The 17,153-nt window shown below is 42.2% G+C and overlaps 1 protein-coding gene across 1 annotated transcript; it reads right to left on the bottom strand.

Moving 5' to 3' along the window:
- Positions 1–26: 26 nt before the first annotated feature.
- Positions 27–14,519, bottom strand: LOC145908962 (uncharacterized). The gene is made up of 3 exons (XM_082996280.1): positions 13,697–14,519; positions 3,109–3,256; positions 27–2,197 (listed from the first exon to the last, which is right to left on the bottom strand). Exons 1-3 carry the CDS (start codon positions 14,517–14,519, stop codon positions 385–387), a joined length of 2,784 nt encoding a protein of 927 aa, XP_082852406.1. The 3' UTR covers positions 27–384.
- Positions 14,520–17,153: the final 2,634 nt, after the last annotated feature.

Genomic DNA, 17,153 nt, shown 5'->3' on the forward strand with positions numbered 1-17,153 from the left:
GCTTGAGTTGTTCCTCCCCTTGGGGTGGCAAATGCACACTGACAACTGCAATAAATAACTCGAAGACTCACTAATCGTAGTACACACATGTGTGGCAAGGAAGAGTTATTCCCATAGGATTGTATGTGGTCCAAGAGACAATATTAGTCCGTTCAAACCACTAAAGTTTGCTTCACAAATACACAGCAACACTGGGTGGTTTTCCAATTGGTATAGTTAAACAGATTTGCAAAAAAAATGCTTGTTGATGTTTATTTTGATGCATTGTCAAAGGTATGTTGATTTCAACTTCACTCCAATGTTCATGTACATTCTCCGGGCTTTCTTTCACAAGTCCAGTTTTTTAAACTTTATTCAAATGTTTAAATACATGCTCTTAGCTTTTCACATATCCAGTACACGCTGAGCATTTCCCAGTAGCCCAGCAGTCTGCGATATGTCCACGTGGGTGACAGTCCGTGCGCGAATTTCGAATTGGGTCGGAGGGAAAGGTCTGTTGCTACCGTTTGTGAAATCTCCATACCCGTAACCTTTGCCCAAGGAGTGGAATAGCGCCTTTCCGTTGATGCCAACACCATCTAATTGCGACTGTCGGCTCTCGGGCGACACCGGGCGGTGGCCTCTTGATGATTGTTGTCCGTTGTATGTCGGCGACTCGTAGTAGTCGTTCGGTTGATCGCTTCCGTAATCGCTTGTAGCGGTCTGCGAAGGCGAAATGGATTTTGCGTGCAAGTCATACGCCGAAGAGGTTCTGTCGTACATTGGGTATGCAGTGGTCTCAGCCGCCTCGCCGTAATTCTGAGCCGTCCTCATGTGTTGTCTGCCTGTATAGTAGTCGGTTCGATCGTAAGTCCCGTTTCTATCTGCCAGAAAGTGAAATGAACTCTTGTACGGGTGCTTGCTGCCATTGGCGTACATGTCCTGTTGTGTTGTCTTCCACTCATATGGGTCAACAGTCTTGGCGGGAAACATGGTGTCTGAAGCCCGTCGGCATGCAGACGCCCCTTGTTGCTCTGTCCCGGTGTAGTTGTATCTATCGTATAGGGACGCCACTGAGGCACGGCGGAAGTTCTGGTCGCCATGTATGCCATACCTTGACTTATCAAACGCATCCGATGCTTTAAAGTAACTGTTTTGTTGTGCTCCGTTGTACACCAGATCGCTATATTGAGTGGGGTAACACTGCTGATCTGTTGAGACTTTGCCGTTCCTGTGAACGTTGTATTGTTGCGTCCACCAGTTGTTACTTTGTGACATCCCTCGGTTTACGTCTGCGTTTACTTGACATGAGCTCTGAGAGGGGTAATGCATTTGATGAGTCTGGTGCGCGAGGGAATCGTAGTTTCCAGGTGAGGCAGATGGGACAACGTTTACGGCATCTGCGTCCGAGCCTGTCGCCGACGTTCTCGAGTATTGGGCATATGGGTTAATCGATGAATCCGCGTACATTGACACGTTGTGATTTTGTGTCTGCGCACTCGCCACGAGTTCCCCCAAGCCGTTGAAATCAGACGGACGTTCGTTCTTAACACACGCATTGCGGTGAACAGGGCCGGTGTCAAGACCGACACCGTCCAGTTTGGTGCCGGAGTAACTTCGTTGCTCCGAAAGCCTTCGTGAGTGCACACAGCCACTTGAAACAGACATGGCTTTTCGACTACCCGACGGCGCGTCCAGTTCTGCCTGGCATTCCTCGGCTAAAGCAACCCGCGTTTCACAGCCTGCCGTTCTGTCAGCGTTCGGTGAAACACTATCCTTTGAGAGCGCGCTCTCCGTTTGACCGTCGGAAGGAATCACTGCATCTTCTTGGCTCTGAATGCCCAAGCATTTCACGTGGTTTGAGGCATCGATATTTTCCGAAGCTTTACGTTCCCTTGCGGTCGCATTCACATCAACACGCGAGTTGTATTTGTCTGCTGCGCAGTCCGGTGCGGTTGGAAGGTCGCCGCTCTGTTCAAGAACTGGCGGCGATCCACCATTTTCTTTCAGATTTTCGTCGTCGCGACTTTCACCAGAGTCGCTGTCTTTCACGTCCCTGTTTCCCGCGTCATCGTCCAAGTCGTCGTTCTTGTCGCCTTCGTCGTCTTCGTCGGCCGCTGATGACGCATCGCTTCCCTCCCCCTTGTCTTTCTGGGTTTGCTGTTGCTGCTGACGTTTATGTTTCATGCGCCGATTTTGAAACCAAACTTTGACTTGTCTGTTGACAAAAGGCGTTGGTTAAGTAGGGATGGAATAGATTTATCATTTTAGGATTGTTTTAACAATGCAGAACATCTCATTCTCCGCGATATGAATGGCCATAACTTCGTCAGATTTTTTAAATTCGTTACAACTAGGGTTTCCTAACTCGTTGAATGTGAGTGACAATTTAGTAAGCTCCGTGGACCCAAACCACTCTTTTTTATAAATTGTATAAATTTTTTTTGCTGATATCCCAAAACAACATAAACATAATTGCTAATGGGAAGCGAAAGTATTACAGTTTGGGGAAATCCTGTGGATTCCCTCGATGTCCTGCAGTTTGATAAACCTTATTTAAACCATTGAGTTTGGTTGAATTGAAATCCAAAATATAGGTTGCCTAATTTTGTAGATGAACTCAGTTGTAATAAAGTGTCGTTCATATTTGGTTGTGTTAAAATGTCATCCAAGTTTTGATATAAAACTCTACTATCCGAGTATAAAAAGGCAGTAAAAGGCTTTATGGAACTTACTCCCTAAACCACAGACCTATTCAAATAAATTAACCACAAACACTGATGATTTCACATAAGTTTAAATGCAGGGAGCCGCCTACTTCACCTTAACCAATAAGTACTCGTCCATACCGACGACAAGAATAAAAAGTTTTGTTTGTGTACACATTAACACCCCCGTATCGTCACAGCTGCGTTGCCGGGTCATGGTAGTTAGCATTTGCCTTTAAAACTATCCCACTGCATACAAAAATAAGCGAACTTTGCCGATTTACCGACGCCCTTTCTCACATGCCGACAATTGCCAAAATTTGATACAAACACAAAGGTCACGGGATGATCAGTTCGCTTGTCAACGCTGGGCTTCTATAATGTCCCGAATTTAACGCATTTCGCCCTTAGGGCAAAGTACCTTTCGGTTAGATCTAGAAGGGTTGCAATTTCAATGCGTCTTGGTCGGCACAGGTACTTGTTGTAATGGAACTCCTTCTCCAGTTCGAGAAGCTGCGTGTTGGTGTAGGCTGTGCGTAGTCGCCGAGATGCTCCGGGCGGCCGGATTCCTGTGTAGAAACAGTAATAAAGTGAGAAATGCGAAATGACGGCTTGCAGGGCTTTCTTGCAGCAGATTTTATCAACACTTTCTCGCCGTTTCAAAGAGAAAGCCTGGGGGCATGGGCGCGAAATTGCTGCCCGCAGTATGTGCTTGCTGTACACAATCGGCTCTTTGATATCGGTGGCAGCATTTCACGATCCCGCTAAGGATTTGCAACAGCATCATCTTGCGGTCGAACACTCTGCCCGAGCAGGGTCCATACCATATTATTGGTTTTCGTAATAATGTTTATTGAGTGATAAAATTGTCGCCTCTTGCTTTGTCGCTGAGTTTATCCCGGTTCGTTCCATCAAACAGGATCTCTTTTTCGAGCGATAAAATTTATCTTTTAAAATGATTCTAGGCCTTTTGAAACACAGATCTTCTGTGATTTAAAAAGTTTATTTTTAAAGTTAAATTGAGCTTAACACGTGGAATTCAAAATTATCACGCGCTTTCGCAGCAAAAAATGCTACAATTTGTTCGTTTAAAACACTTAAAAATTAAAAACATAATTTTGAAAATGAAAACATATTTTTAGCATTTACCCTTCGTGAAAAAATACCCAATTTTATTTAATTTTACGGTACAACAACGACTGTGTAGTTATAGCAGATACCGAAATAAATGGTTCCTCGTTGAAATATGCAGCTTTGTTTGGATTTTGCACTTTGACGCGTCACGTTCGTTTTGGCGGCCGATACAAAAAGGTTTACACAACAAATTTTACGCCCTATAAAGCACAGCACTTTCGCAGCATGGATCACACCTCTGAAAGCAAATTTTGGAACCGAAGCCAACCGCTGTAAATTGAGGACCTTTACTCGTTTCTTCGCACCATTGGCGTATTGGTTGTTGCGTGGGGTTAAGGTGTGGCGATGTTTTAAAATTTATGCGTTTAAGCGTTAAAAGTGGCTGCGATCGATCGGCTGTTTGCAGAAGTGGAGAATATGTAACACTTACTGTTATATTGTGTGCGCTTTTGCAAGCTGAACACGTTCCAACCATAGTTGTGTTTGCTGCTAACTTAAAATCGCCGTGCGTGCAATAAACGTAAATACAACATGGATTAGTTGATTTAAAAAAATAGATTTAAAAACAACCACTCCTTTTGTCAAAGGCTCATAGGCCTTTCTTGGGCCGTATGAAATTTTACACCACAACAACTGCTTTCAAAAAGTGCGAAAATGTAATTTTCTGTTTGCAAATGCTGTGGAGAGCTGAATCCTGAAAAGAAATACAAAAAAGTGGCGTTCTAATCGTTTCAAATGCGCAACAATTCTTTCCACAAATTAAACACTTGAGCACAATTGTGTGCAGTTTAACACAAACTTCACTGAAATGTCCTATGGGCGTGTGTATACTCTACGTGAACCCTTATTAATTGGTTAAGCGCGTGCTCAGTAAACTCTCAAAACACAAAGGGAGCAAGCGACAAGTGTCAATTGGTCAAAGGGAGATAACAACGTCGCCCACTTGTCCCAATCCGATTGAGATAGTCCTAATCGGATTATGGCGCTCCGCTATCGACAGCTATGCCCCTAAGTTGGTAAATATTTTGACGTGCCGCTGTAAGGATTAGAATTGTTGAGCCGCCGTTTAGGTTAAGGCCAGCGATGCTCACTTTTGGTCCCTATACGTGCTTGTTCAGGCGAACTGTCGGTGTTGAATTGCCCGGACTCCAATTACGGCGAGTTTGCCCGGCGAGTCATAAAACGACTGTGCCCTAGTTTTAGGCATGATTATATATGATTTTATTATATTTGTTTGAAGTAATTTGTCATACCGATCGATTAAAAATTGACAAAGGTGACTTTGCCTGTCGCATTCGATTCCATGCGATTACCAACTATAAAAAAAAAAACGGTAACAAGTGTTGCGTTTTATTGCATTTGATGCCTGGCATAACGTACCCATCTCTTTGGTCAAATCCTGAAAATATCACAGTTATGCGATTTGGGTTGTCTAATTATAGGTAAAATAACGCAAATTAAAATAATACATCTCAATCACAATACAAAACCTCCAAAGCCTGTAGATTAGTTTGTAAAGTTTTCATTTGTCACATTGTCCTGCGTCCTAAAGTTCTTGTTTTCTTTTTAAGTACAGCCTACTTCAAATACAATCGTTTTTTGCCATGATCTCTTGTGATTCGCTCAGGAAAATGTGTTTAACAGAGCCTTTTTTGACTTAGTTTACAAGTGTTACAAAGTTGTTTGAGCCAACCCATCCATCTTGCTGACAAGTGGACGCCAAAGTCAATATTTGCCCGAAGCCGGGGGCGGGGATAATTATTGCGATCGCACAAACAATCATCTGACCCTCTGACACCTTTTGCAACTTCCAGCAAATATTCAGGCGAATGTACCATTTCCTTAGTGTTGTTAGTTAAGCGTTACCACGTAAGGTTAATTTGACTGGGCATCCTGAAAAGATTGCTGTTGTGGTTAGCGAAGTAGTCACCAACCTTTTGTCCGTATTGTATCGTTGGAACAAATAGTGTGGTTTTTGGCAACGAAAAACGGGTTTGCAATAAAGCTTTATTGTAGATGGTTATTTGCAGTTGATTTTGAAGGAATTAAAGTAATTAATTAACTTTTCTTTACTGTGATGTACTATTAATGTGAAACAATGAATTGATATTCTCATTGACAGCACTACGCATTAAATACTTCTTTCCCTATATCCTTCAAGCGTGTTTCCAAGTCGTGTCTGCATTGAGGGAAGCCTTGGCACGTCCTTGAGCCGTCGGCCATATTGGCTGCGGTGGCGGCGGACTCCATACATCACTGTCTGACAGGACGTATTTCAATAAAGTGCGCAACCTTAACAGCTTACAGTGATAGGGCACATAGTGGTATGAAATGTCACTTGAGGCTGTTTCGTTGATCAACAGAACGTCGTATCAGTCCTGTAGATTAATTACCTCACTTTCACTTGAAATCTCATGGTTATTCTTTTCAATGTAAATTGTATTATAAATGAGAAAGCCAAAGCCTAGATGCTTTCGTATTTGAAGTAGTGAACTTCAAGTTCTTGGCTAAGTAAATTGTATTTATATAACAAATCTTAACGTTTTTGTGATTAGTTGTTTTTCAAAAATATAAACTGTAAACCACATTCGATTGTGTAGCTTATAAAGAATTTGTTGTTGTATTCCCCGAAATAATAGTGACTTTTTTGGAGCATTTTCAGCAAGAAGCAAAAACGAACATAAAAAAGCAAAATACTGCTTTGCTGTGATTCAACCACTGGCGTCAGTGACGTAAGAGAATGGCAAATCCTGCCGCCCATACGAGGAAAAAATTCCAATTAAACTCTCTTTTTGAGGTATTCATTTCTCTGTGCCGCCCTTTTTCACCAGAAACTCGTGCCATTAATCCTAAAGCAAATATTTGCTGGAATGTAGCAACAAAATGAGCTGACGTCTTGATGAGGTTGGAACTTGAAATTCGTGCTGTTAGACGCAACGGTTTATGCTTTGACGCACTGTGTGTCAATTACATAACGATGTCATGTTGAACTGCTATTTGCACAAGCCTTTGTTAGGATGCGCATCATTACCAGGGTAGCACCTTAACGTTGCGATAAACAGCCAAAAAAGCTTAATTAAATGCACCTTTGGCTTTTTTGTGAAACCTCTTTTGAGAGTACGTCACCTTGATATTTGGTGACTTCGTCCGTACTTCAGGTAATCGAAAGACTTGATTCCAGCTCCATACAAGGCCTATATTGCCGCGGAGTGGAGGAGCGTAGTTTTTGGCAATAAGCACACCAAAACAACTCGAGCAAACAGTGTGTCTCACAGATGCGTGCGGGTAAAGATCTTTTGTACACAAGGATTGGATAAGAACATGCGGGTCCCTCGTTTGTCAAATCGGCTTCAACCTTGTGGGGTTCTTGGGAGGTGGTTCGTTGGTGGCCTGGCACTGTTTTGTTTACTTGTTTAAGATTTCACTGCGTCTGCGTCTTTATACCTGACACAGTACACCTTGAAACGCGGTATGTACACAAACAATTACGTTGGCCAACTTTGGAAAATGAATAGACAAAATTCAGTGGTGAAAATGTCTTGTCTGCGTCAAAAGTTTTTCCAATTTAGTTTCAACAGTGCGTAAGGAAATGAGCACATTGCTACTTTATATTTAAATTACAAAAAACGTTGATTGGGACAAAAAGCTTGCATCACAAGGGCAGAATTATTGGCGGCAAAAAGTATTCGTTGTTGCATTGCAACTCTTCGCTTCAGATAAAGTTTATCTATACCGGACGCTACCACGATACATTCTCGACATAAAGATTCCATTGAAAACTCGGATACTATACATAAAATTGTGTACAAAACCGATCGAGAAAAAGGGAAGGAAAAACAAAGACTTGTTTAATTGCCTGAGCATTTCACGGTTCAGAAGAAAAGGCGTCCACCATCCCGGCTACGAAGGCCCGCGCTGTTGGCCGTTCGCCCTACGGCGGAAAAGGAGCGTTTTAGGCACCGTCTATGAGTGCTGAGTGAAGGGGGCTCTCTGTGCTGTTGTTTGATTGACAGCTTGATGTAGCCATCGTGGCAACAAAACCCCACGGCGTCGTTATTTACACCGAGAGAGTGCAGTTTGCTCGCAAGTGTTGCTTTGATCAACGTACGAATCTTTTGTTTTCTCATTCATTTTGCCTACTTTGCACTTCCTGGTTCATGCACAACCCATATAGGTTTTTTTCAGCGGGACTTTAATCTCAGTGGACAATTTGAACCAGGACCCTGACATTTGCAATGTTTTGTACGGATTTTCGTGGCATTTTCTGTTGAAGTTTTACCAGTCGTCACAAAGACATAACTTGTTCTCTGTGTGTGTACTTGAAGCGGAATCCGTCAACCACTCAAATATTGACATAAACGACGCGCGCGACGTCGAACAGTAGCCTTCGGACGGTAAGGGAATACAGCTCGGTACATACAGTTTCGCGCCTAACGAGTGCAATACACCGAGACGAGGTCAATAGGCCGACTTCGGTATCACCCAGTGAGGATTAATTATTAAACACTCGCAATGAGTTTTTGTTCCCGAATGTTTGTCACGACTAAACGGGAAGTGTGACATGGCCCCTGTTGCTTTTGGCCTCGGCCCATGACGGCCTCATTGTCGGAATTGATGTTCTTTAGTCATGTCCTTTATCCTCCACAAGTATTCATGTCAACTACAATAACACGAACCCAGCAAATAACAGTAAATTAAATTTTAGGGTAGAAAAAGTGAAGCAAAATACGGCACTCTATTTTCTTGGAACAGAAATCTGCTTGTTCAATACCATTCATTATGAAAATATTTACGTTAGAATAAATGGAAATTGGAAAGAAGGAAGACACCAGTGTTTCTATGAATTTGAACAGTGGACTTTGCTCAATAATTTCGAGTGTTTCACGATGATACAGTTCATTGTTTCCAATGGGGTACTGCATTGGTTGGGTTTCAAGCATGCACCTTACCGCGACAAGACGTTTTTCCGGGTGATGGGTCCAACTAAGCTCACCAACAGTGCACGGCATGGCTAGAATCGTTTTGATCTGCGTGGAGCTCGAGCTAGGCTTGCGTAAACAACAGCTGATGCTCCCTGAAACCGCGCTCCCCCAAAACAAAGGGCGAATTAAAACCAAGGCAACAAAGGTAAGTGCACTGGCTGGGAAAACAATGGTCAGTCCGAACGCAATACGATACACTGGCCGGACCACCGTGGACAGTGCAATGGGTTTAAGTGAGCAAAAGCCAATGCGACTGCGATTGAGTTCGTGCAGAGAGATGCGAAAGGTCTAATACGAGACGGGTGTCCTTGCCGCCTGGAATGTGGTCGATAGTCACGGCGAGGTGGCCATGCGTGTTGGGGAGGCCACCCGCGATCCGCAGACCTGTTCACGTGCAGAGATCCTCCTGCAAGACGTACCCAGTACCGTTCAGTGGTTATTTGTGCACTCGTTCATAATTGTGGTAAAAATTGATTGCTAGGACATAACTAGATTATTACACAATTTTAGTGCCACTATCCCAAGACCAATCAAAGTTGTCAGTTAGAAATCTATGCTTTATATAAACATTTCTAATTGTGGTAAAATTCACGGATTTTTTTTCCTAAACACAATAATTTAAGAGTAAATACAATGTTATTTCAGTAAGGCGCATTGAATCCACCCTGAATTTTCTGTTCATGGGATATATCCTTACTGTCAGTTTTAAGCTTCAAGTCATCCTGTAATGCTGATTGTTCAAGTGGCATCGTGAATTACGTTTTCTGTTCAAAAACAAAAACTTTCTTCCAAGCTTTGTTTATAAGGTACTGAAGGAATTGTAATTGCGTGAAGAGTAATTTTTTCTTCCAGTTTTGACACAGTCGATTCCCAATTACCGCTAGTAGCAGATGTTTGTAATTGGATGCCCTGTTTCCTAGCCAACTTTGTACGACAAATGTTCTTCGGATAAATAATTGAAAGGCGACCATGTCCAATTATTTCGCAATTTTACACCTGCATTTTCTAGGGTCTTGATGATAATGTGTAAGTTTTAGATCGTGACAAATGTGGAGGTTTTGTTGATGCAGCAGTGAAAATGGACAGGTTAAAGGTAAACCTTAAGGCGTCCTGAGAAACGGACTCCTTTGAAGACTCCGCCTCCACGGAAGAAACAACGCCTTGAAATATGACATCGGGCCCCGGGGCGCAGTGACAAAAATGGCGGAAGTAACCATCAATCGTCCAATTTTTCATAAAACTTTTTCAGACAGTCAAGACAATAAACGGGTATCTAGCAACCCTGTCTGTCGCGCCAAGATTTAATCTTCCAAGACTGGTTTCGTCCTTAGCCAAAGTTTGGATATTGTTCATGCCAATATGGATTCCCTTAAAACGGCAACTTGCGTGCGTGCGCAACTTTTTTGCTCTCTCTCCGAAAAGTATATGGAAAAAAATCTTTTGCAACCAATACCTTCGCCGCTCTGTGCCCTGAGGCCTAAACAACGAAAATGACAGAGCCCTGATACGTCTAGGTGTCGGAGCAAAGGTAAACACACCTGACAGTTGCTGGGCAAGTGATTGATGAGATGTGAGACGGTTCAAAGACGAGCCGCGATTTCAAGCAACACAATCGTACACGCACTTGCCTCGGTGGAAAGGAAAATTCATACCGGTTAAATGAATGATTCAACGCCTACACAGCTCAGTTTTACGCGCAGGGGACGGATTGTTCCTTTTACGTTTTTCGTACGAACGTTGTTAATATTCACGAATGTGCGTCAAGCGAACGTGGCCAACTTTCATCATTTTGTCAAATGATACAAATTTAAAGCCGTCTTTTGCTTGAGGAATTATGCACCGGCATTTGCACTGTAGACGCCAAGCAAAATTCAGCGCTAACTCAATTGTTCGGTACCGAAGAGCTTATAGCCCGTACTAATCGGTGTATTTCCGAAGCCCGAGCAAACATTTCATTTTTTGACAAGCACGTTTTTTGTAGGCAACAATTTTAAAAAGTTTGCGGGGGAAACAACAAGAACGCACGACTTTCTCGCATATCTTGTTGTCGGCGGCGCGTTACTCGGTAGTGGTAGAAGAGCGTGTCAAACACGCCGCTTAAAAGACAATAAATTCACGCTCTCTGACAGTGTGAGAAAGCCGACTCCTTTACGCTCGCTGGTAGCGCAAGGAGGGTTCTACATATGGGTCCTAATGCCAGTGTTTTTAGCCATTTTGTGGTCGCGTGATGGTGGGTAACACGCCCCAAGTCACGGACGTTTTGTTTTTCATTTTTAACGTCATATTTGTTGTCTATTTGCTGGCAAACTAGACTGATGTTAAACATGCACTGTATTACTTTATGTGTCAATTTCACCTGGAAATTAAACCGTAATCGTACAACGATTGTCTGTAATTGACCTATAAATGCCAAAGATCTTTGCAGCATATTTCAACTTAAATGTGTTATTCTTGAACCGATTAAATTTGTTTGTCTATTCATTATCCATTGGCAGGGCTGTTGTTCGCCATATCTTATGTTGCTTTTGTCAACTGTGTCCAAGCAAGGTGTGGTAATGTCTAAAAAGCCCGATCGCTGACAGACACACGACTCATTAGCTGTTGCAGCACGTTTTGCTGAAGGGGGCGCGTTTGGCAATGTATGAAGGAAACAAATGACAAACTGACCCTTGTCTAGTCGTTCCGTGACTTCGTGTGACCGACAATTTGTTCACATACCACAAAAAGCAGTTGATTGTTACACGTTTTTTAGCTGATTATGTGTACAGTGTGCACCATTTCTTACATGCTTATTACTCATGCCGGCTCTTTTTTTATTTATTACACTTTGCCTTTCGATTTCTTCCATTACAAACTACAACGAATTGCTTGCTTGGCATCTCGTTTATAATTCTTTGTTTCTGTAGAAACATGGTCAGAATTATATTTGTTTGTGGAAACGGTTCACTTTTCATCATCTATTTCCATTTCAATAGACAGAATACAGGGCCAGCAATACACTACATTCACTGGCGAATGTCGTGTCACATGGTACAAATCACATGCTGATTATGTATGTCTTAAGACTAAAAGTTTGTTTAGTTTGGTAGCTTAATTCCAAAAATTGCGGTAATGTGCCAAACCGCAGTGCTTTTATTAATATGTTAGGTTCAGTATTGAATGTTAAAAATGGGTTATTTTCTCTGAAAAACCCCCGTTACACGAAATCGCGCTTAATATAACTCGTTCCGGATCTAATTAACAATTACGCCAAACGTGGTAACCACGCGTGTTTCAGAATCGGTCTGTCAGAATTGTGCGACCGTGATATTGAACGCATCACTTGACACATCGCTCAAAATTCGCCTTTTTTCGAAACGTGGTCATTTGATATGGTTTTAATTCACTCGTAGTCGGATGTGATTCATATACCATCTGATATTATCGTAATTTGCTGAGAAATCGCTTGTGTGTATGTCAACAGCCATTCGACAGCGTTTACGTGAGCGGACACCTTTGCCTTAAGTTTATGCACCTGCTGGTTTTGAGGAACCTTTAAATACCAGTTAACGTCCTCATGACATATAGCAGTTAATCATGCGGATCATTTCTCAAAGTCTGTTAATGGTAAAGATTCATCAGTACAAGTAGGAATTGTTTGAAAATGCATTTTACTTATTTTAATGTAAACAAAGTCTTCAGAAAATGTGTGACAAGCAGCTTTCTCAACAATTTTCTGTGGTTTTCTTTAAAAATGCGGATCAACACCCTACATAATAAATTCATATGTTGCATAACCATTAACAACCAAACCAATTTAATCTCTGTTATACCACAAAACATCTGAATCATTGCCGCTGGTTGTACTCCCCAGCACTCTGGACAAACGTCCTGTTTCACGTATTTCAGTGAACGACTTCCGAATAAGGACAAACTCGACGCGGCATTTAAAAATTGTCAAAAGCGGTTCCACATATCATGAACGCATGTCTATCGTGCACGTGTTCGCCTACCAGCTTTATCGAATTCCACCAATATTACCACACGTGTTGTCTTATGGCGAAACCCCCACAATTAAATTCGAAGAACCCCAATTCAATCATAGGAAAGTCGTCTGAAATCACGTCACAAAATGCATGCATCGGCTGTCCCCGCACGGGACCCAGCCTTAAGCGTAGACAGCCAAAATGGACGATCCACAAGTCCCCATGCCGTCTCTGTATATTCACTAACAAGCGTGGAATTTTCCTAATGGGACAATCATATTCCTAATGATTCCTATCAGTTATTCTGCGATGTCACGGTGTTTACACAAAAATACCCTTTGTCTATATATAAAAACCATATTACAAATCGTGGTTTTAGAAACTATCAATCATTTGTAAATATCTAGAACAAGTAGGATTCTGTGATTACAATAATATTGATAATAATAATAATGTCACATGCAGTTGATTCGCTGCGATTTCAACATTAGTGGATCTTCTGAGGTTTGGGGGTAAAAATATTTAGTTTATTCGGATGAAGTTTAATATCCGACAGCTTATGTTGGTTTGCGATTATTTGAAGGCAGTTGATTGTGTCTTAATTAGGTTTTTGTGTTATATTTCAGTTAGTAATGCAAAACTTAAGCGTTGGTTTCAACAACGCCGTTTATAGTTTATTTTAGACTACACACAGAAGCTGCTTAGTTTGGATAACAAAATCAAAAATACGAGGATGTTTTATCAATTGTAAGAAACGTTCATCGGAGGGAAATGACTGTCTCACATTAGAAAAAAAATCTGGAATATATATATGGATCTGCCTGGAATTCTGGCTTGTAGCGCAATTAAATACCTCGAATTGGTGAAAAAAATCAATCCATGACACTGTCTGTTCCAATATCAAATTAAAGGATTGAAAACAACTTACTTCGAGTATCCGATGGCTTTTTTCCGAGCTTCTTCTCCCGCATCCACGCAAAGTCGCTACCCATTTCCTTCGCCACCTCACCGCTGTCTTTGTGATCCCCATGGTATTGCATGTAGTGGCCGACGCCACTCGTTAACACGTGTGGAGCAGGATGCACAGGACGATGAGCGAACCCTTGAACATGGGGATTTACGTATGGATTGCTGGCATAAATATCCGGCTGGGTTGTTTCATTCGGTGGATAAAACTCGCCACTACTGCTTTTACCGTACAGAGTGCTTGATACTGGGTATGTCGAGTTGTATTGGTGAGCGTCCTGGCCTTGAGGGAAATAAGTCTGCCCATGCGTTTGGTGAAGTCTATCATATCCGCTGTAGTCGGTTTTCTGTCTTTGATGTACATTTTCTTCACTATCAAGTCCATTAGGCAATCTCGCCGTACTGTCTGGCCCATATCCATTGTCCTGGTAACCTTTCATGCCACATCCGACACCAACAAATCCTGCTCCGTTTTGCGGGAAACTGTATCCGCATTTACCGCCGACGGTCCTTTGATTTCCCGGTGAATAAGAGACGGGCATATTTCCACGTTGGGCGCAAGGACTACAGTTGCCACTCGGCAGTGAATTGTTACTACTGACGGAATCCGCCAAGCGCTCTTCACTCAGAGTATTACGGTCGTATGCACACTGGGCTGAAACGTTTGGTGAGAGCTTCATGCTGTAGGCTCGCTCTGTTGGGACAACCTCTGGTAAAATACCATAGCAATCGCTGAATGGCGCCTCTTCATTCATTGAAAATCCTGTTTCCCCAATAGTTGTCATTGTTGGCCTTGCTCAATACTTTTGCGGCAGTTTCACCAGTGCCTGCCCTTCTGACCAGCGTCCCGGCCGTACAATTACAATAAATAACACCCCTGCTGCAGAGTGGGGCCGTCTATATAACCCTGCGACTCGTAAGAAAGGTAAACATTTGAGCTTGGTCGCGCACAAATAGGCCTGCAGGAGAAAGGGTACCTGTGCGCTGCATAACCGAGCCGCAAGTGCGTGATACTATCTTCGTCAGGCAGTAAGTGCGCTGTCGTGTACCCAGGTACTTGCACACCATTTCCGCCATTTTGTTTGCTAACCCTTGCCTGTGACCTTGAGATTGCGGTTCCTGTTTATCTACTAAATTACTCGATTTTTAGTAAAAACACCTTGCGAAGTCGAGTGCTTGTTTGATATCACTTACGTCTGCGCGGTTTGAAGATTGTGGCGTGTTTTCTTTGGCTCTGTTGGAACCTGCACTGATTTCTATCTTCCACACTTTCTTTCGGTTTTGCGTTCGGGTATAGGCGGGAGTGTGGAGGCGTTTGGGATGAGTGATTAATGGACCGCTGGACTCGAGTCGCCAGTGCCTTCGCGCCTGTCACGATTGCGCGTCGCGCCTCTCGCGCCCCATTCTGTCCACCGCGCATCAGGGAACGTGACACGAAAAGGAAAACAAAAACAAAAATCCCCGGCGACGGCAAGCGATTTCCTAAACGATTTGCATCTTGGTGAAACTTTGCAGACGGAATGCCAGCATTCGCAGACGCCAAATTTGGAACGCGCGACATTAGTTGTTCTTTGCATGTCGAACCTATCCAAGGCAAATTGCTTACACAAGGACCTTTCTCCGTATATGGACTATCTCCTGTCCACTGTGATGCGAATTACTTATCGGTTTTTGGCAGGATTTAACTTGTACCGTTATGAACCGTCCCTAAACAGTTTGAACCCTTTTGTCACAAATTGCTAGCCAAGAGTTAATTATCCACTTTCCACGAATTCGGCTTGGTGACCGACTTTTTGCATCTGTTACCAAACCTAAATAAACCATTCCATTTATGGAGATGTAGGAGAAAGAGTTTCTTTTTGCAACAATATTCAGCCGTGCGATATATTTTTCAATGTAATCTTTTTTAACTCTAATTAGCTTGACAAAATAGAGTTTGATTTCTTTTAATCGCCTGTATAGTCTCTATGGCTGACAGAGACTCACTAACGAATTCTATTTGAATACGCGATACCGATGATGCCTGCACACACAGGCGAAATATATAAGTCGCAGAAACTTAAAACAGACAGACGACTTAGGGACTATTTATCATACTTTGTAGCGTGACAAAATGTTTTTTTTCATGATATACCTTTTGTTTAGCTCTAAATATACTACTCTTTAGAATTGAAGAAAAAGTTTCAAAAAATTTAAAATATGTTTAATTATTGGCCTGCTGTTTGTTATTCCTACGCAACTGAATCCCAGACATTTGGTGCATTGATACAAATTGCATACATCTTGGCTGTCATATCACAGACTTACGTCTAAGACCGGGGCAATACAAAAAAAAAGACACATGCAATTGCGGCAATGCATTGGGCCCGAGGGAATGAGAAATGTGATTCCGTCGAGTCATTCCGATTGTAAGTGCATCCAGCGAACAAGTTGCGAGTGATATTGTATTTGGCTCGTGCGCAGCAAATTAAGCTAATTTGTGGCTTGCCTTATTATTTATCAAACTTGGCTCAAAGCGGCGGAATTACCCGAATTATATGAACTATTGGACTTTTGTTGCTACTTGACATCAATTGCATAATAGATACCACAAAAGGGGTTGAGTATGAAATCTGTAGACTCTTTGTTTCTTTAGGGGAAGCTGTTTTTGCAACTCGACAAATATTTATCCTTTAAAAAGTAAGTTTCTTTCTGTCTTTATCCTTTATTACAGTTTTTTGCCTAAATTGAATGCGGTAATTTAAACCCCTGACTAATTGCGACCACCTCAACTACAAATTACATATCTCAGTTACCCTTCCACCAAACAAGCTCTCACATCACATATAACCATAGAAAAATCTACCGAAGGGTAATTTGTAATGTATATGTTCAATTGCGTGGACCGATTTTTGTACACCTGCGTTATATAAATAGCACCTATTTGTGAATAATAGTCGTTAAATACGCATCACTTCCTCTGAACTTACGGCCACAAGTAAACTCGTTAGCTTACGTAAGAGCTGTGATTGTCTTTTTCACATTGTGTGTTATATATTGGGTGTGAAGGTGTATGTCCGATCAAGTGTTTCGAATGACAGCAGAACTTGATTTTTTTGAAACAATACGCTTCCGCGCGCCGTAGGGAAATAGCTATTTGTCCAACAATTACTAGCGTTTTCAACACGATCCTTTTTGGGCGCTGATCATCTGTTCAGTTTCATTTTCAATCCAATACGCCGTTTCACAATTTTGTTTTTTTTGTTCTGTTTGTCAATTTATTTAAACCAAACTCGGCCGATAAGTTTTTCTAACTACCCCAATTAGCTGCGCGTACGTAATGTGACGTCACCAGGTTGACGCGGTCTCATTATCCGCTTAATATTGCTCCTGTCATTAGTTTAGTGGCTTCTGCAGCAAATGAAAACATTACGCGCGTT

The sequence above is a fragment of the Ascidia mentula genome, chromosome 7 (assembly GCF_947561715.1).
Source record: "Ascidia mentula chromosome 7, kaAscMent1.1, whole genome shotgun sequence".
NCBI lineage: Eukaryota > Metazoa > Chordata > Ascidiacea > Phlebobranchia > Ascidiidae > Ascidia > Ascidia mentula.

Bases quoted from the DNA above. Each gene is read 5' to 3' on its own strand.
- LOC145908962 (XM_082996280.1), bottom strand. From the start codon at position 14,519: ATGACAACTATTGGGGAAACAGGATTTTCAATGAATGAAGAGGCGCCA. The intron at 3,257-13,696 runs GTAAGTTGTTTT...GTTTCTACACAG, and splicing joins AAAGCCATCGGATACTCGAA to GAATCCGGCCGCCCGGAGCA. The intron at 2,198-3,108 runs GTACTTTGCCCT...TTTTGTCAACAG, and splicing joins CTTCTAGATCTAACCGAAAG to ACAAGTCAAAGTTTGGTTTC.